This window comes from Mirounga leonina, unplaced genomic scaffold (assembly GCF_011800145.1).
Source record: "Mirounga leonina isolate KUSES-001 unplaced genomic scaffold, KU_Mleo_1.0 Mir_97, whole genome shotgun sequence".
Lineage (NCBI taxonomy): Eukaryota > Metazoa > Chordata > Mammalia > Carnivora > Phocidae > Mirounga > Mirounga leonina.
In genome coordinates, this window is record NW_023270889.1 from 7,162,378 (window position 1) to 7,182,124 (window position 19,747).

Genomic DNA, 19,747 nt, shown 5'->3' on the forward strand with positions numbered 1-19,747 from the left:
CTAGCATGGTATTTAGGATAACACCCTCTGGTAGCATCCAACAAATACTTGTTGAATGAATGAACAATGTCCCACTCTCTGCAAGTTTTGCCCTTTCTGACATTTATCTGAATTGTGGAAGAAGAGGGAGACTTCATACTGTAATTGGAAAATACGGTTCACAAAGATAAAGAGTTGGGAACTTCAACCAGAGGCAAATCTATAGCAGATGAGATCATTTCTATTGAGGGAATGCACTGTAGGTTCCTTCCGGGTAAGTTTATCATTGATGTGAAAATCCACTGTAATAGATAGCAAGTTCTAGGAAGAACACCTGGCCAAGTATTAAATCAGTTACTCTTTTGAGGCAGCTCTTCAGCAGGCAGTCACAGCTAGCCGCTAGAATTTCCCAGGTGGTTTTACGGTCTCAAAGGACCATGTGTGATCAAACACAACCTCGCCTTACAAATGAGTAGCCTGCTGACTTATAGATCAGTGCATAGCAGTATAGATAGACACTTTGCAGTCATTATTTTTTGTGGTCTTTTTCCCTAGCCTCTCAGAAGCCAGGGGTACAGAGAGGAGGAATGATGTATTTTTGGTAGGCTACCATCTCAGATCATCGTTTCAAAGTTTATTCAGAGAAACACTTTTATTTAATATAGGCCTTTCCCCTCAATGAGGACTACTTTTTTTTTTTAAGATTTTATTTATTTATTTGAGAAAGAGAGAATGAGAGACAGAGAGCACGAGAGGGAAGAGGGTCAGAGGGAGAAGTAGCCTCCCCGCCGAGCAGGGAGCCGATGCGGGACTCGATCCTGGGACTCCAGGATCATGACCTGAGCCAAAGGCAGTCGCTTAACCACCTGAGCCACCCAGGCGCCCAATGAGGACTACTTTAAAGATATCATTTCCTTTCCTACAGGAAACTCCAACCCCAGGCAGAGTTTCATTAAGGCAAGAACTGCAATTTTCACATCGTAGCGCCTTGACACTCTAGTATGGGAATGTTCCTCATCCTAAATTCAGTGTTATTATACCTAATTTTACTTCCCCAAAATTTGCTTACAGTAGAAAGCTTGAAAAGATGCATGCCAGCCCTCACCTAGAACTAAAGAGACCATGCACAGTATTTTAAAAGAACAAGTAAATAAGAGTGTTGCTTACCCAGCTTCGGTACTGGTTTTTGCAACCTCAAAAACTCCCAGAAACAAGGGGTCAGGACATCATTCATTTGAAATGAATCAATGTCAATTTTTTTTTTTTTTGCCTCTAAACATTTTTTAACATGTAACATTTAACATTGCCTTTTAACATCTGCTAGAATTTTTAAATATTTTAAAATTTGACCTTATATTCATAAGTCCCCATTCTATAGCAAATACTAGAAATTCTACGCAATTTACCATTTTGTTCATCTGCTTGTCAAGAGGTACTCATTGCCAGCATCTTTTTTAACAACTTTGAAATTCATTCTTTTTTTTTTTTTTAAGTTCATTCCTGTCCCTATTACATCACTATCTCCCACCTTCTCAACCTCTATCCTCCCCGCCACACACACACATGCGATTTCATAATGCCCAGATTAAGGCTGTATCAGAACAGTGAAAAAAATCTCATTTAACCAGTTAGTCCAATATATATGTGTATTTGAATCTGTTTCTCTTATTTTTACTTCTCATTAAAATGTTATCTATCATAGAACCTGGGACACCTTTTAAGTAGAGATAAAGCATCATCAAAAGGAATATATAAAGTATATGCCAGTTTCATCCTGCACTATTATTTATCACTCAGACTCTGTCTTTATGATTTCAAACATCTTAATGCCCTGAGCCTTGCCTAGAATAATAGAGGAATAACATGGCGGAGGAATGATAGATAAGGCGTCAGGGAAGAAAAGAAGAGAGGAGGAAGAACAAGTACATGGCACAGTAGAAAGAGACCTTCCAGACAAGGCTGGAGATCTAGATTATATTTTCAATTCAACTAATTAGTTGTCTAGTTTTGATCAGTCCCTTAACCACTCAGGGACCCAATTATTTTATCTGTAAAATTATTTTATCTAAAAAATTTTATCTATAAAATCTATAAAAATGGCCTGTTTAACAATTAGGTCCACTCCAATTCTAGCTTTCAATGATTTTATTTTTCTTTGTTACTTTCATTTGCATTTTGTTTGTTGAATTCCAAAGATGACTCAAGTGAAAGGATCCACAGATAGAAACACTCAAAGAAATACCCACTAGACTGGACGGTTTAAGCATATGAGCTCTAGAGCCGCTGCCTGGCTTAAAATCTCAGTTCCATTGCTTAGCACCTTGTGACTTGGGGTGAGTTACTTACCTTCTCTGTGCTCATTAGTCATGTCTTTAAAATGATGGTGATAAGTGTACTTGCATAATAGTGTCATGAGATTTTCTCAGGAATTAAATGAGATCATTTTGGTAAACTGCTTAACATGGTACTTGGCCCATGGAAAGTCGTTATTAAATGACAGATAGTATGAAGTGTTCCATATTAAATATCTATGTGCCCATGGCACTGGGCAGAGTGAAGCCACATAATGGCCACATTTCTGCCTGTTGTGAATTAAAAATTTTCAAAATGCCCAAGTTCTAATCCAGGGAGGTGAAATACAGCAAAGACATCATTTATTTTTTATTATTTTTGATATTTTGGTTGGAGAAGGAAATTTTGTACTTAGGTGTCATGAGAAATTATTATCCTGAATGATGAAAAACCAAAGAGCTAGAGGTAAGGTAGAGATAAGAAAGGTAAAGGAAGCAACAGGAATGGGAAAACATGGAATGAAAACATGAATGTCTTCACTAAGATTCACAAATAGTGGTAATGAGTCTATAGATTCTTAGTATATTGGTTTTAATATGGCTATTTCTGAAATACCAGAGAAACAGTGGTTTATCTGCTTCCCTTAGGATAGGCTGATTGAAAATCATCAAATTTAGGTTATTTAATTTCCAAAAAGAAAGTCTGAAACACATACAGAATTAACTCTTCTGCGTCAGTGATGAATGAATGCCCCCAAGTCCTATTGTAAAAATAGTTTTGGAGCAAAGACATCATCAGTGTGGGCTTTCCATAGTATTATGATTTACAGAAACTCAAAAAAGTAGGCATTTCACTTAAGTCTCTGGGAAGATGAGCTGTGTCATTGGTTTGACCTAGAATTACAAGCATAATATTTCTTAGAAATGTTTTGCCAGTAAGCCTGCTAGGAAAACCATTTAATTTTGTCATAACATTAATAATTTTCACAATGATAGGTGATTTGCCACACATGGAGAATTAGTATTGGCAACTCCTCACAACTGTTAGCTGTTCTTTGGTTCCTTCACAAGACACAGCCCCACAGATAAAACTCTTTCCTGGAACTTTGAATTTCAACAATTTTTTAAACGTTCCTTGGATAGAGACCAAGAATTTGTAAGGACTTTGCCTTAATAGTGCAATGTCAGATGGTGATTCTATCAGGCAGTATTAACTAATGAGGAATAATAATGGGAAGAATGGAAAAACCATACTAGTGATGTATGTCTCTAAGATATAGAGAACAGTTTTGCACGAAGCACAAATTACTACTCTATTCTAGGTTACAATTCCAAGGAAATAATGACTCAAAATCGCAGCCTTTCAACACTTCTGAGTCATTTAGTAAGAATGAAAGGTGAACACCGGCCACTTAACATTTCAAAGTGACAGGAACATTTCTTGATGCATTGATTTGTGTTTTATTCCAGCTCCCATTCCAAAAGACAGCCAAGTCTTCATATTCTCTTGGCTCCAGAGAATTTGCAACTCTAGAACAGGACTTTTCTTCCTATGTTTGTTTACAAATATTGGGGAGAGAGGGGAGCATCTTTGGAGTTAAGGAGAGTTGGGACCTGAGGAGAAGAAAGAGAAAGACCATGGATTTTGGTTTTGTAAATGTTTATCTCTGAGTAAGATTTCCAAAGACCTTCCTTGGATCCAGGAGTGGGCAATTGAATTGAATATCCCACCGACTTGGTAAGAGTTGGGGATGCTCAGAGTCAGACTCAAGTCAATTTTAGAGAAGTACAATAATGTGGCATTCTTTATACCCTGATGACTTTGCAGAAAATTCATACCTGCTGCGCATGAAATCCACCCCTGGGCAGTTTACAAGAATATGCCCTTAAGATTTTTAAACCCCACAGCAAAAAATGCTAGGGAGAAAATGAGGATATTTTTGTGCACATACACTGATGCACCGCTGTTCACCGAGAGACGAGTAGAGGAGGCATAAATAACCCACTGTGTAAACTTGAACCTTTGTTAGAAATATGCATTCAGTACATGATGCTGTTACTTCTGACATTTACTTAAGTTAATACATCACCTATTCCCTGGAAACTGTTTTTATATCCAACTTATGGCTGTGTTGGTTGAATACTGAGTTCTATGAGTAAAGGAGATTTAACTAAGATTTTGGTTATTCATTCCCTGGTTTTTTCATCATCATAATCTCATTTCTCTGCTCAATAAAGATATTAGGTTACTTTCGAGAAGTCACAAGGCAGATATTGTCTTGAGCATTTTTAACCAGATTGATACTATTGAGATGGGGTGGCCATAGAATGTAACCTTCTTGAGGGCAGAGATATGCCAGACTTGTGTCCTTAGTGCTCTCGGTCATACCAGTCACATAGCAGGTTTCATAAGTTATCGGTTATTATTTATCGATTTAATGAATAAGTAGAAATAGTGCTTTATTCTGCTGTCATAATTACCTCATAAATTTTCAGGTTTTTGTACAGATAACCTCTGAAATATTATAACTTGAATCAGATATTTTGTTTCATTTTTTAATTTTTAAGCTTTTCCCATAAGTTTCTTCAGAGGAAGCAAATAAACGCTACCTTGAGGGGAGACTTGGGCCTTCTACGCCCTCTTCTGTCAGAGCAGCCCTACCTTAAAATGAACAGACTGAGTCCTTAATATCAGAATGAGATTCATCTATTATGCAGAAGTGTCCAACCTTTTCTAGAACCTTCCCAACACGGCATTGAAGGAGCCCCAACTCAAGAGGATGGGGGAATTTGACACAGCACACTTTGCAGGGAGGTGGGGAACATTCAGTAGAAATTTATAACATTTTACTTTTATTTCTCAACAAGAAATTAACATTTTTGTTAATTTTTGGACACTTCTGGTTTGATGTTTCAGGAGACACAAATTTATGATCATTTGTATGTTTTAACACTTGCGATCATGAGGATGAAAGCAGTACTGAAGAGGGAGTCATCATCCACTGGAGGAAGGAAGCAAGGGGGGTGGTTCTTAGGAGACTTGGCAGGAGATGTCGAAAAGGAAACTTTCACATTGAAATCAAGTCATGTGGATTTTGTCAAGTAGGAACAATAGAAAATAATGGATATGATCTTAGTACTCCCAGAGGTCATTTTGGGGCCATTGCAAGAGCCCCTTAAATTCCTCAATCCCTCAGGCATGCAGCTGAGGAGCTCTGCTTCCTAAAACAGCCCTTTTGTCGACCACACTAGCTCAAGAATCTCAGTGGCTTTCATTTGCCGATTCTTCAAGTCTGTGTTTTGAGGCTATCTGACTCCATACTGAATATCCAACTTTTCCTCCATCTCCTCCCAGACACATCCCCTGTCATTATGGTCATACCTGTTCCTAGCAATGCACCTACAAGCCAGTCTTGCCCAATTATCATTGCCCTGGGGCATGTTATTTCCCTCACCTGCCCATCTGTCTGTATCTTCCATTCTACAAGCCTTCAAAATCAATTTCAGTCCCATCACTTACATTAACAGTTATCAAGTTGCTCCTGATTATGCTGCTCTCCTATTTCTCAAACTCCTTGTGCATCAACAAGTTCTAAACATTGACCTCTGTTATATCTGCTCTGTTAGTTCTACTCCCCATCTAGACTGTACTAAGCCCAGGAGTCATATCTTCAACTACTTTTCCTTAGCCCATAGAACCTAGCAAAGAGCTAGGCACTTAGGCAATGACTTGGCTGAAATGATTATGCATAATCAGTTTGTCATCTCAATATTTGTGATTATCAAGAAATGGGTTTAGAGAAGACCTTTTCAGAAATAAGGACATATCATCCATTATACATGCCACTGCTCTAAATAATAAATAGATATTGTGGTTAAATGGAAAAAACAGGAGGTTACCTGCTAAAACTACACTCTAGAAGTAGAAATTTGAAAAAAATAATCATAGACTTAGTGGGTTTTAATTAAAGAAAATTACGTGGTTTTAACTTTTAATATTTCTAAAACATACTGATTTGTGCCAATCTACTGTAAGAAAGTGTCCAAAGAGGGAAAACAATGTAAATTATTTCCTAGAAGCCTCAGGTAGATTCTAATTATTGGAAATAGGTATTCCAAATAGTCCACATTCTGATGTGACTTAAGGAACTTTTCTGGAAGTCTGTGTCCTCTAACACTGTTATGCTATCCATTTATTGCATACACTGGGGTCATATTTTCCTGTTTGGAGAGATCAACCTAATGATAGTAACTGTATACAAATAGTTCGCATCCCATGTTCCTCCTCAGCGATCTTTTCAAGAAAAATTACTGTTGGAGAACTTCAGTGGCCAGTTCAAGAGGAGGGGTGAAATGTTAACAATTGTCATAATTAAGCCAATTATGAGAGGTTTTAGGAAGAAGGGGTGTTCTGCAGAGAGTTGGAGATTTTGCTTGGGGAGGGAAGGATGGAAACGTTCAGCAGAAGAAAATAAAGAGAAAAAAGTTAAGAAGATAGAAAAGAGGACACAGGCTGATGATTGTAAGGATGCTATCTTGTCTGAGGCCTGTGTTTGCATTAGCAAGTTGTGAGAAAGAAGTTGGAGGAGTAAAGCAGTGCTTCTGAAGATATGCTTTAAGTGCTGAACTGAAGAACTTGGACTTCATCCAGCAAGCCAGAGGGTACTGGTTGAGTCTATAAGCAGGGGCATGGCAGAATGCAAATGGTATTTTAGGAAGATTAATCCAGCAAGAGTACAAAGAATGGACTGGAATCCCTGATCCAGGCAGAGATAACACAAGGCTTTGGAGTAAGGCATGGGTAAAGGGAAGTGCTAAGTGGGAAAGAGAGGAAGGGAGGAGCCTAGGAAATCCATAAAGTAAAGAACCAGTTGTGTGTTCTGACAACTAGTAGGAAAAGGAGGAATTGTAGACAAGTCCAAAGTTTTAAGCCTAACAGTCCAAGAAAACAGTCATGATTCCATTGCTGGAGATAGGGAAAAGATATTAGCTACTCTTTAGATTGCCAACTATTTGCATTCAAAGCTTCTGCTTGCTTAACAGCCCTCTATGCCCAGCTAAGAAAATTAGCAACCACTTATTTGTTGCGAATTTTTAAAAATTGTCATAGGGTTTCCAGGAAAATATCTATAGGTGCATCTCTAGAACACATAGCCTACAGCTTTTAAATTTGTTGCAGATATGGTAACAAGCAGGAAGTAGATAAAGTCCCCATTATTACAGGGCCAAGGGCTTCATCCATGTATTTATCCATTCAACAAATATTTATAGAATGCTTACTTTGTGCCAGGAAAGTAGATTCTTGCTTTTTCAGGCCTTATATTCTCATGGGGAAAAGATAGGAAAATAATCAAAGAATACAAATGAATAAAATAACACAAGGATAAATAAAGGCTATGAAGAAAATAAAACAGTGTTGTCCCACAAGTGACTGGGGATGCCTCTTACAGTTTATTTGGTCAGAGAAAGCATCCCTGGGAGGATACCATTTGAGCTGAGACCTCAGCTAGTCCCACACAGATCATTTCAGTGCAAGGAACAGCAAGAGCTGGGACTGAATAAGCTGGGCAAGTTTCAGGCCTGGGGCATAATGACAAGAAGACCACTGGTACAAGAAGTGAAAAAGGAAAGCGGGGGCTACTCTTGGAATGTATCAGTGAGGATCAGGAGCAAGTGACGGAAGCATCATTCAAACTGACTTAAGGAATAAGAAAACTCATTCCTATAATTAGAAAACCAGAGGTGGAGCAGGCTTTGGATTGACTAAATCCAGTGACTCCAAATTTATTTTCCAAGAGTTTTCTTGTCTTTCCTGTCTTCGATGTATCAGCCTCATCTTTGGGCTTCGGGTCAAACGGATAAGGCGAGGAGATTATGCCATCCTGTAACTTTTTTTCCCTTCAATTTTCTGTAACCCACTTAGTAAGATTCCCTTTGGGCCACCTCCTCTTTCTTGAACTTCAGAAGAGGATGGGAACGACCCTCCATTGAATTATACCTGCTTACGGAGTAGCCATTGGGTTGGCTTGAAGCGCATGAGCTGCTTGGAGAGAAAGGGCAACATGAACAAAATGAAGGTTCTGTTAGGAAAGAGGAAGGGAGAGGGCAGTCTGGGTAGGCAACCAGCCATGTTTACTACATAAGGGATCTTGGTGGCCATTATACGGAGTTCGGACTTTAGTCTGTGTACACACCAGACCATTGAAGAATTTTAGACAGTAGAGTAGCATGATCTGATTTATGGTTTTAAAAGATCACCCTGTGAAATGTTTTAGTGGTTAATTGAAGGGTGACAAAGGGGAGGTGGGAAGACTGGGTAGGAAGCTGATAGTCCAAGCAAGAGAGATTGGGAGCTTGGATTATAAAAATAGCAAAGGAGATGGAGAGAATTGGATTGAAATGGAACTGACATAAGTTGCTGATGGGTTGAATCAGGGGGTAAGAGTTAGGGAAAGTGAAGAAACAAAAATGACTTGCAGGTTTTTGGCTTAAGTACCAGGGTAGATGGAAAATAGTTTACAGAGATAGTGAAGGGTTGAGAAGGGATAGGTTTTGTCAGGGATTACTCAAGAGTTCTGTGTTTTGATTGAGATACAATCTAGTGAAGATGCCAAAGAGGCTGAGTGGAGTCTGGAGTTCAGTGGAGAGGCTAAGGCCGAAGATAGAAACCATCATGGAACCATCAGCATATAGACGATGTTTAAAACCATGAGACTTGATGAGATTTCTCTTGCAGGGGGAAAAAAAAAGGCTGTGGAAGCAAAGAGTCTACAACACTATAATATTTAGGGGTTAAACAGAGGAAGAGAAGCCAACAAAGGGGACCAAGAAAGAGCCTGCCGGTGAAATAAAAGGGAAAAGGAGCAAATGTGGCATCACGAAAGCTAGGCAAAGAGCATATCTTTAAAAGGCAATGGTCTTACTAAGTCCAATGCATCTGAAAAATTGAGTAATCTAAGGACTGAGAAGAGACCTTTAGATTTGATAAGAGCAGGTTTAGTGGAGGGAAAGGGTTAGAAATAGAGCTGAAGTGGATTCAAAGGAGAAGAAACTTGGAAGTAGAGTCAGTCATTCAGGCAGGGCTTAAAAGATCCAAGAATAAGAAAGAAGATTCTGGGAGGACAACTCCTAGGAACCCAAAAATAGAGTATCATTTCCAGAGGAGTTTTTTATTTTTTGATGTTATTCTTTAGGAAAGAGAAACATCCAGTGGGGGTCTTCATTTGAAATGATGTTGGTGGCCCCACCATTTCTAGCTTCTATAGATCCCTTTTCCCTACATACTCCTTCCATTGAAAAGAAACTAGGCAGTTCAGATTTTGTAATTTAGGGTCGGGGGGCTGGTAAAATAAGACTCGGTTGGGATCTCAATGTTCATATATGTTATTTTGGTTGCTCTTAAGTTGCACCAGCTCTGCTAGGACATTCGCTAAATATAAATGTAAACTACATGTAAATGTAAATTGAATAGTATAAATATATGTGTACTTTTTGCATTTGCTGCAGATCCTAAACTTGAACTCTATAAAGTCCCCGATCTTCCTTTGCCGCATCTACCCAAAGGTGTCCCTCTCAGTCCCTTTAACTTATATCCACCAGAAAGTAGAGCGGGGCAGAAGTTGTGTCCTTCTCCCACCCCCTCACCTCCTGGCCACAGCACAATAAAAACTCTGTTCAGAATTTGGCTAGCTGCTGCTTTTCCCACATTCGATCAGGGAACACTTAAAGCCATACAGTGTCCCTGTCCCGCCAGAAAGCCTATGGGCAGGGTGCCCCTTTGGGCTGACACAAAGACACACTGTGCAAGGCGTCTATGGCCAGAGCAGGGGGCACATGTGGATTATCAATAAGGCTTTTGATTTCCTTTCCTTATGTCATATCATCATCACATTAAACATAATTCAAAGAAACAAAACTTATATTCTAGACTTGTAAGACTTTGCCTGCCCTAGAGCTACGAAGAAATGTAGCTACTTTTCAGCGTAAACATATTCCTTCCAGAAAAGTGTCATAAAAATTTTTTTTCACACCCAGTATAATTTTCCACTTTAAATTGATGTTATGTGATTTGATTGACTGTTTTGACTCTATTTAAATGGTCCATTTTGAAACTCTAACTAAAGTTAGATTTAGAGGTAAGCTTCAGTGCCCATAAAGCTTGCCTCTCAGTGGAGCCAAGAACAACAGAAGGCACAAGGAAAAGGACAAAGTGCAAAAAACTAAGCATCAGGTACCTTGCTGCCAAGGTACGTGTCTATGGTGGATTGTCACCTTATCCATCTCCATTCACTTTTTGGTAGAGCTTCCATTTTCCACTGCAGAATAATTCTTGGAACTGGTCCCATGTTAGCCACAGAGCAGAGTTCCAACCATTTCTTTCCAAAACTGGCCTTCAGAAAATGAATCTAAACATTTTCAATCAAGTATCTGCGCGAAGCTACGTCAAAGTTTTCTGGGTTGTTTTGTTTTTGTTTTTTTACTATATACAAATGCAACAAATATGTCTATAAGATGTACACGACGTTCCACTAAGACTCTTTGTTAACTAACATACCTAAAATCTGATAGGTACACATCAAAAGGAGGGGTTGTTAGAATAAAAGGCCAGGTAGGCATCATACCACAGATATTTATTGAGGGCCTACTGTGTGCAGGGCTAGAAAGGATAAAATGTGGTTTCAACTTTCAAGGGACTTGTGATCTAGTTGAGGGGCAGGAATATAAACACAAGCCAACTAAATAGTGCAAGATACAGTATAGGACATATGTAACTATCAGATAAGTAGCAAAAATAATAAATATCATCAACTGAGAGGCAATCACAATAATACTCAGTAGTACATAATTACTAATACTTACATATTTACTATGTACCAGGCATTCTGTTAAGCAATAGATGTACATTATTTCCTGAATTATTATCCCCACTCTAAAAATGGAAATTACCTCGGATCTCCTCCCCATTCTGAAGAAAGCGAGAGGAATGATAGAAGGTGAGCAAAGACCTAGGATTAAGAATGTTCCAGATGGGGGCACCTGGGTGGCTCAGTCGTTAAGCGTCTGCCTTCGGCTCAGGTCATGATCTCAGGGTCCTGGGATCGAGCCCCGCATCAGGCTCCCTGCTCAGCGGGAAGCCTGCTTCTCCCTCTCCCACTCCTCCTGCTTGTGTTCTCTCTCTCACTGTGTCTCTCTCTGTGAAATAAATAAATAAAATCTTAAAAAAAAAAAAAAAAAAGAATGTTCCAGATGGCAAACAGATCTGGGGCTAAGGACCCATTTAGGTTAATAGAGAGAAATGAACCTTGAGGCCCGTGTTAGTCTATTCACCACCATATCCCAGTGCCCAGCATAGTGCCTTGTGTGCATAATAGGTGCTCAATAAATATATCCTGAACAACAACAACAAAAAGACCCTCTGGTTTATGTCTGTCACCCAGGTCAAGTACAGCGTGATAAGGGTAATTAATGAATTAAAGCCATCCACCAAATAGTCTCAGAACCGAATGCCAACACCTCCCAATTCCAAGCCATTACAGTAAGGGATTCAAGTGGGGAGGACACACCATAATGGGACAGGTCTGACAGCGGTAGCAGCTCCAGCTCACTGGGGCTCCTATCATGGAAACTGACATGGTGAGCCGTTATGTCCTTACCCTGGTCTGCAAACTGTGCAAGATCGGACTCCTGGCCCTTCTGCAGCCTCAAATCCTTCTTCTCCCCACTCCCTCTCTCCACTGCCACACTGGCCTCCTTGCTCAATCCATCTCAGAGCCCATATTCTTCCACGCTGCTTTTCAAGTCTGTGATAGCCACTCTCGCCACATCTTGCTACCCCACCCTCCTCCCTGGCATTATCTATTTGTTTATCTGTTTACTGTCTTCCCCTGCACACGCTAGAACATGGGCCCCGAGAGGCAGAATCCTCTCTGTTCTCTTCACCACGGTATCCCCAGCGTCTAGGACAGCACATGGCACATCAGTAAGGGGTCCCGCACTGCAGTTCTAACTGCAGATCGCTTTCTCTAGCTCACAAATACCTACTTCTCAAGGGAAGAGGATTTTGTTCAAGAAATGTCACATGGAAATTGACGAGTAGAGCTTGGAAAGCAAGAACCCAGACCAAGCTGTTTATGAGAGATGCCTTTGTCCAGAGAGGGGAAAATACACCTTAAAACCTCTGGCAATGTATATGCTTTCTTAGGACACCCTTATCATGCTCTGCTTCTGAAACAGTAACCGGTCTAAACAAGAAGATCCATAAATTTGCCAGAACAATCAATTCCCAGGACTTCAGAGTCACTACGACCAGTCTCAGCCTTATAAACGGGCAAAAAGTACCATACACCATTATCATCAAAAGACCGGCTTACTGCTGTAAGCAAAACCAGGCAAATTCACCATCCAGGTGACAGAAGGGAGGTGAGAAAATTAAACCGTCTTATTTTCATTCTTTTTTTCCCCTCACTGAATACTGTTAAGGAGTTAGGTACCATGAAAATGGGTTAAAACTTTGCAGACGCTGCCTCAAGTTTGAGCATTCACGGTCCCAGGAGGACATTCGTCACAGGATCTAGTAACGTGTTTCTTTTATGCAAATTCAGACTCCAGGGGCCACAAGATGTCTGACAAATTCAAAGTAATAATATAAGTAAAGTCAAGATGCCTCCCAACTTTCCTTGTTGGAAGAGTTCCTGCTGAGATATTCGGTAACTTCATGAATATGTATGGGGCACTCACTATATATTTAGGGAACTGTGCTAATGTGATGGCGAATCCAAAGAAGAATGAGACATGGTCCTTGCCTTCAAGCTGCAAGGAGTTTATCATTCGCTGCACAAGTCAGATAACTAAGATGGTAAGCAGGAAACAGTGCCATGGTCCAGGTGTTGTTGTTGTTGTTGTTGTTTTTAAGTGTTGTAAAAACACAAAGGATGGAGAGATGGATTCCAGTTGGGAGAAAATAAACACTGATGGAGGAGAATACACTCAAACTGATCTGGGAAGGTGGATGGAATTTCCATAGGATTAGATGGCAGAGAGCCTTGATTTGTAGCTTTGTGTAAAAAGCTTTTATTGTGTAAATAATCCCACTCTGGCTGATTTCAAGTTGATGACGTGATGCCGTTGAATACAAAGTTGAGAAGAGGTGCCAACTCCAGCGCACCATCTATGAGTCACCGTCTGAGCTTTGGGCTTTATTAAATCATTCTGACTCTACTGCTGTAATGAGTGGATTCACAGGTATTAAAAACATCTAAAACAACATTATAAGGGAAGAGACACTTCGGCCCTTCTCCCTATGCCTCAGTCTGACCTACTCTCTTTATCTATCCCTCTGTTCTCAGCCCCATGTCCCCGACTGGCCTACCTAGAATTGATCTTGGCCTAGAGCCAACCTGGGATTCTGGTTGCTCTTCTTAGCATTGGCTGTGCCTGCTCTGGGCTCTGACCATCACATGGCACAAGGGCTGGCTTCCTGCCCATCGCCTGGTGTTGACACCCCTGCTGTTTCCATTAATGAAAAGCAGCTTTAGGAGCGGCTAGCTGGGCAGGGTGTTTAACTGTTCTTGTAGCAGTTGGAAGGGAAAGCCAGAGAAATTGCTGGGAAGCTTTGCTGAAGTTAGATGCAAGCCAGCCGAGAGCCAGCATTCATATTAATTGCTCCTTTTAGTTCTTAGAAACAGCAACAACAACAACAACAACCCACCACCGACGTGTTCTTCAATCACGGCACCTTTAACTGGCTTTATCACCCAGAGGACTACATGGGAAACGCCAGGCCCTAGTATCTGCCTTTAATTACAAGCAGATGTCCTCAGTACGTGCGTAAGCTTGTGTCAGGAGGATGGTTTTAAAAAAAAAAAAAAGCTCACCAAGGAGACCACTGCCAGACAGGAAAGGAGTATGTGAAGCTTGAAGTTATTATCAGGAAACTTCCCGCATTGGGCCCACGAAGCCAGGGGCTGTCCTGTGAGAAAAGAAGGTCTTTAAGATCTTTCCCTGCACCATTGATTCTTACCTTGAGGCCCAGCTACTGTCAAAATATATTTACAGCAAAATATGACCACTGCAGATTTATTTCAGCCACGTGGGGCTTTTCCTGATGCTGGTTTCTCTTCCAAATTGCTATATATTGTCTAAAGCAGCTTTTTTAGCATTAGAAGGTGTTTGAAACCCCCGCATTATTTCATGGTTCTTTTGTTTGCTTGTTTAAATTATCTCCCTGTGATGTGCCCTGTGATTTACTGTTCCAGTCTAGGAGAAGCGCACTCCCTCATGGAGCTCTGGGGAGGTAATATTGTCTGTTCCAAAGGTCCAAAGATTTCCTGTTCAGATTTCACAGTCTTCTTTAGAGCTGCCAAGAGTCATAACATGTACGATATAATATACTTCAGTTCAGGGGAGAAATTGCGAATGGGGATTCAGCTAATCCAGTGAGCCACATAGGAAAGGAAATTCCAGCTTAGAATTATCACTACTTGGTGTGCCAAGGGGTAGTCATGACCGAGAAGACAATCGCAGCCCCACGACCTGCTGTGTAACATCACTGGATGACAGAGCAAAAGAAACCCTGGCTGCCAGCCTGGCTCAAGTCTTACCTGGCTTCGCATGAATTGACCCCTGAGGGGTATTTCTGCCCAAAGCCTCAGCAACCTGGCCCCATCAATAGAACTTTCCAGGATGTCTGCGGTGTTCAAACAAATCAGCCTGCGCTCTCGCGAGTGCACCCTCATGAGCACTGGCTGTGGGCATACAGTGGGGAGTCCTAGCAGGGGAACCCCAAAGAAGGACACAGTGACTCTGAGCAGAGCAACAAAGTAGTGTGTAGGGAAGAATTTCTCAAATGTGTCTTGGCATAAGCATCACGTGGCTGGGGAATGGGGCATAGAGGATAAACATACAGATTCTCAGGATCTTGCCAATATACCAATCAACCAGTTCCCTAGAGATTCAGATTCTACAGATCTGAGACAGGACCTTGGAATCCACATGTTTAACAAAATGCCGCTGTGGTTCTTGATGGTCAGGCAAGTTTGGGGAACAGTAGAGTGGGGTGCAGTCAGAATCTGGCTCCAGTTCAATTTTGGCTTCTACCATGTAACTGCTGGGTAGTCTAGGACAAGTTAGTTAGTTGGTCTGAACCTCCGACCCCTCATCCATAAAATGTAACTCATAATAATACTTCAGATGGTCGTTGTGGAGGTAAAATGGGAAAGTCCAGAAGCATAGTGCCTGGTGCATTTTAAGCAAACAAACGTGAGCTCTAAACACATCTCATTTTTTAACTTGACCATCAGTGCTTGTATTACAAAGATAAGCATGTGATATCAAGATAAAAGAACATTAAGTGGGGCACTTGGGTGGCTCAGTTGTTGAGTGTCTGCCTTCAGCTCAGGTCATGATCCCAGGGTCCTGGGATCGAGCCCCACATCGGGCTCTCTGCTCAGCGGGAGGCCTGCTTCTCCCTCTCCCACTCCCCCTGCTTGTGTTCCCTCTCTTGCTGTGTCTCTCTCTGTCAAATAAATAAATAAAATCTTTTTAAAAAAAAACTTTAGAAAAAAAGCAATATCCAGGGCTGTTGGGTGGAGAACAACTAACCTCCCTGAAGGAGAAAGCAAAAGCTCTCAGAAGAAGTTCTTTTTCCCAGTTCTGTTGAGATAAAATTGACATAAAACATTGTGTAAGCTTAAGGTATACAACATAATGATTTGATAGATGTATTGCAAAACGATGATCACAGAGGAAGTCTTGAGATAGAGATTTCATGGCACTTACATCATCATCCTTATTATAACCTGGTAGTGATAACAATAGCTAACATTAACCAAGGCTTAATTTACGGCAGCCGCCATGTGAGGCCCTTTATGTTACGTCTCGTCACGTGTAAACTGGTTGCTGTAATCAGTACCCTGGTTTACTTACTTGTGTTCGCATGGTCTGTTTGGGACTGGTTCTAAATGCCATTGCTGCCCAACTAGTAAACTACAGTACTCCCCAGAACATTGATCCTCTCACTCTAGTTCCCTTCCTGATGGAGTATTCACTAATTTACAAGAACTGGAATTGACTGCCTTTAGTCCCAGGCTGAATCTTTGACACAAGTCGATTTGCATCCCCTACGCCACTGAAATCACTTCCCCAGGGTCCCACTGCCTACATACAGCCTGCACGGTACATGTAAATGGTGGGGGGTCTCACTGGGCTTAGGGCAGCATCCTCTCCTCATAGGTATAAAGCCCTAGCCTTGCACAGTCTAGTGTGAAAACACTGTCAAGGTCTCCATGGGAAAAGATGTGCCCTTGCTTTCAGGGTAGTGGTTAGCAATAACTGACAGTAATAATAACTATGATAAGAATATTTAACATTGGGGCGCTGGGTGGCTCAGTCGGTTAAGCATCCAACTCTTGATTTCAGCTCAGGTCATGATCTCAGGGTGGTGAGACTGAGCCTCACATCGGGCTCTGCACTCGGTGTAGAGCCTGCATAAGATTCTCCCTCTCCCCCTCTCTCCTTCCTCCAAAAAAAAAGAATAACATTTACTAAGCACTTATATATTTGGTATATTGTGTGTACTAACTGATTTAAATGTTGCATATATAGATACTGTCACTGTCCCCACTTTATAGATGGAGAACCAGGTTCAGTTACCTGCCATAGTTGGGAAATTGAGTACCAGGTTGGACACAAATAAGAAAGATTAGACTGTAGTTAGTCCTGTTCGTGGGCAGGTCCACCGTGAGGAGCTCTACCTCAGGGCACTGGAGAGCAGGAGTTCTCCAGTGTTTGCAGGTTCAAAATGAAGTTCTTTGGAAAGACCATCCCCAAGGTGCCCCTGACTTCTCCCCCAACACCACACACCCCAGCTCAGCTGCGCTCTCCCCACTCTCCACAGACAGATTAGAGCTCTTCACCTGCCCAGGTGTGTCTCGCCTTGGTCTTTGTGTGGCGGTTCCCTTGGCCCCAACTGCCTTTCCCTTTCTCTCCCTTGCCTGTTCATCCCAAGTTCAGCACTTGTCTCAAGGAGTCCCCTTCCCCAGGCAGCTTGTCCAGACTTGTTAAGGGCCCCCCCATCGCATGGCCACTCCTTCCTGTATGGATTTCTGCCCAGAAGACTGTGAGCTCGCCGAGGCCAGGGGCTCCAGCCAATCCATTTTGTGGCACCGGTGCTTAAAAGCTCCTATAATAAATATGTCGGAGTTTTCATTAACTGCTTATTGTCACCCTGTGTTTGTTTTTCCCTCACTGCTCTGCGCTTACGTCTGTAAGGACATTAAGGACAGCTTTGCCGCGAATTAAAATTGGCAACTTAGCATGACACCTCTGTTTGCTACGAAGGCACTTTTATTTATTGTGTTTTGCTTTTGTAAACAGCACCCTTGTGGGGCTGGCGCAAATCTGTGGTGTTTCCTTGAGGTGTTTCCTTGTTCCTTTTATGTCGACTCATCACGTACTGTGGAGAGTGTTAGCTGAGGACGACTTTTTGCTTTATGAAAATGTTACCAAATGCTGATACCATAAAGAGAAAAGCACCAGATGCCTGTCTGCAAGGAAAGCAAAATCCTGGTTTGTCAGGGGTGGCGAGGACTCCCCAGGCATTTCCGGGCCTGGGGTTTGGCTCTGCATGCTCCCTTGGGGCCTCATAATTGACCCCCACATTCCATCTCAGTCATCATTCTGGAGAGATTTGTCAGCTTTGCTGCTGATCTGTGCCTGGAAAATGGTGTCCATTAAGTGTTCCCAGTTTTAAGCTGAAAATTGAGACACACTTGCCAGTAATTTTGACCAAAATAACACATATGATCGTATGGCATCCCATGATTGACTTAATTTTACTCTTCCTTTGAGCTATCAAACGTTTCTCAAGGTATATGCAATTGTCTGGGAAACAGGTGATTTATAGTTAGAAATTATGTAAACTTGCCAAACCTCAACTGAGAATAATGTTTTAGTGCCCAACTTTAGGCAAAGGGTCATAAAACAGAGTGTTCTCTGGTTTGTAGCAAGGAATTGGAGGGGGGCATGTTCTAGATGATGGTAATAATAAAGACTTAGGCTATCAAGGCATCTAGTCAAGTAGCCTTGAGGTGATTTCCATAAAATGCAATTTTCCTTCTGGGCACATTAAAATCAATGTGTAATACATTATCTACTCTAGGTAAATGTGTATTGTTTGCTTTTTGTCATAATTCTTTATTGCGTTTGGCAGCAAATGAGCTAATATTAAAATTTAGAGAGAGAATAAAAAGAAATACTTTCAAAACTCATATTCATACATAATTTAAAATATGAACTCACCAAAACCCCCAAAACCTAGTTTCACTTGTAAAAATGCTCTCGCTAATATGCCCAGACTGAAAAGCTTACAAAGGTTAGAATTCTGCAGTGTTCAATGAGAGGCTCTTAACTTCATCTGTTGGGTTCTGTTATCATGAACACCAGCCCTGAGAGCTGCTTCCTACTGGTAGCTAGGTGGGAGGGGCTAGTGGAAAAGCACATTCAAAATGGATCTGGGGGGGGTGGGCAGGACCCACCTGCCTCTGAAATTCAGGGGGACAGGAATGGATCAGCTTCCTGCCCAGTGCATCTTTGTTGGGTTCCTCGCCCTTTTTCATAATCAGAGAAAGATGTCTTAGCATTGTTTCTGTGGGTTTCTACTGAGGACCGAGAGCATCAGCAGTTTCCCCTCTTTCAGGTGGTGCTCAGAGTTCATTGTAAGCCTGAACCACTTCACCCCTCTAAGGAGGTGTAGAATCCTAGAAAAACCCCCTCTCCACCAAGCCCAGATAACAGTTGCATACTCTTGTAGCAAAACAACCCTGTTCAACGGTTCAATGACAACTACACTGATCCTTTTCCATTCTTCCTGTTTTCAATACAACATAATAGTAGTATCCATAGAATTATAACCGCTTTTAGAATCAATGACTCATTGCCTATCTCACGTCACAAAGTTCTGTGTCCGTCCTACCTAACTTTTCAGTTCCCCTCATCCCTTCCCCATTCCCGGGATTGCTCACATGTTTATTTCCAAGAATGAACTTGTTTGACCAAACTGTTTTTAATACGGTTTTGAAAAAAAAGAATTTATGTTCCTCTCCATTTTCACAAGCAAGACTCAAGCTTGGACTCGAATGTTCTAGGAAGGCATTTTTCCATTGTTCCTGATCATGTCTAGCCATGAGACCAGAGGTGACTAACACTGGGTTTCCGTGTGCTCTGATATTTATGAGTTCTTTTTAGAGGGTAGGTGTGCTTTTAATTTTAAAAAGAAAGAAGGAAAACAAGGGAGAGAATTATTGAGAGGTTGGGCCAGGTCACATTTTGTCACTTGAAAGTGAAATTGTAACAGGGTCACATCAGACCATTTTTACAGGGATGACTAATAGTTTTCTTCTCTCTCTGTTCCAGCCACACCAGCTATCCTTGGCAGACCATCCCAGAGTCTGCAAAGAGTTAATCCAGGCCCAGGGACAAGT

General features: G+C 41.4%; 1 protein-coding gene across 3 annotated transcripts in view; it reads left to right on the forward strand.

Moving 5' to 3' along the window:
• Nucleotides 1-19,747, forward strand: part of LOC118006541 (growth hormone receptor) — a 257,625-nt gene that overhangs the window by 161,843 nt on the left and 76,035 nt on the right. For all 3 annotated transcript variants that reach the window (XM_034999247.1, XM_034999245.1, XM_034999246.1), the window contains exon 3: nt 19,680-19,745. In XM_034999247.1, coding sequence (XP_034855138.1) covers nt 19,680-19,745 — 66 coding nt within the window. The remainder of the gene's footprint in view (nt 1-19,679; nt 19,746-19,747) is intronic.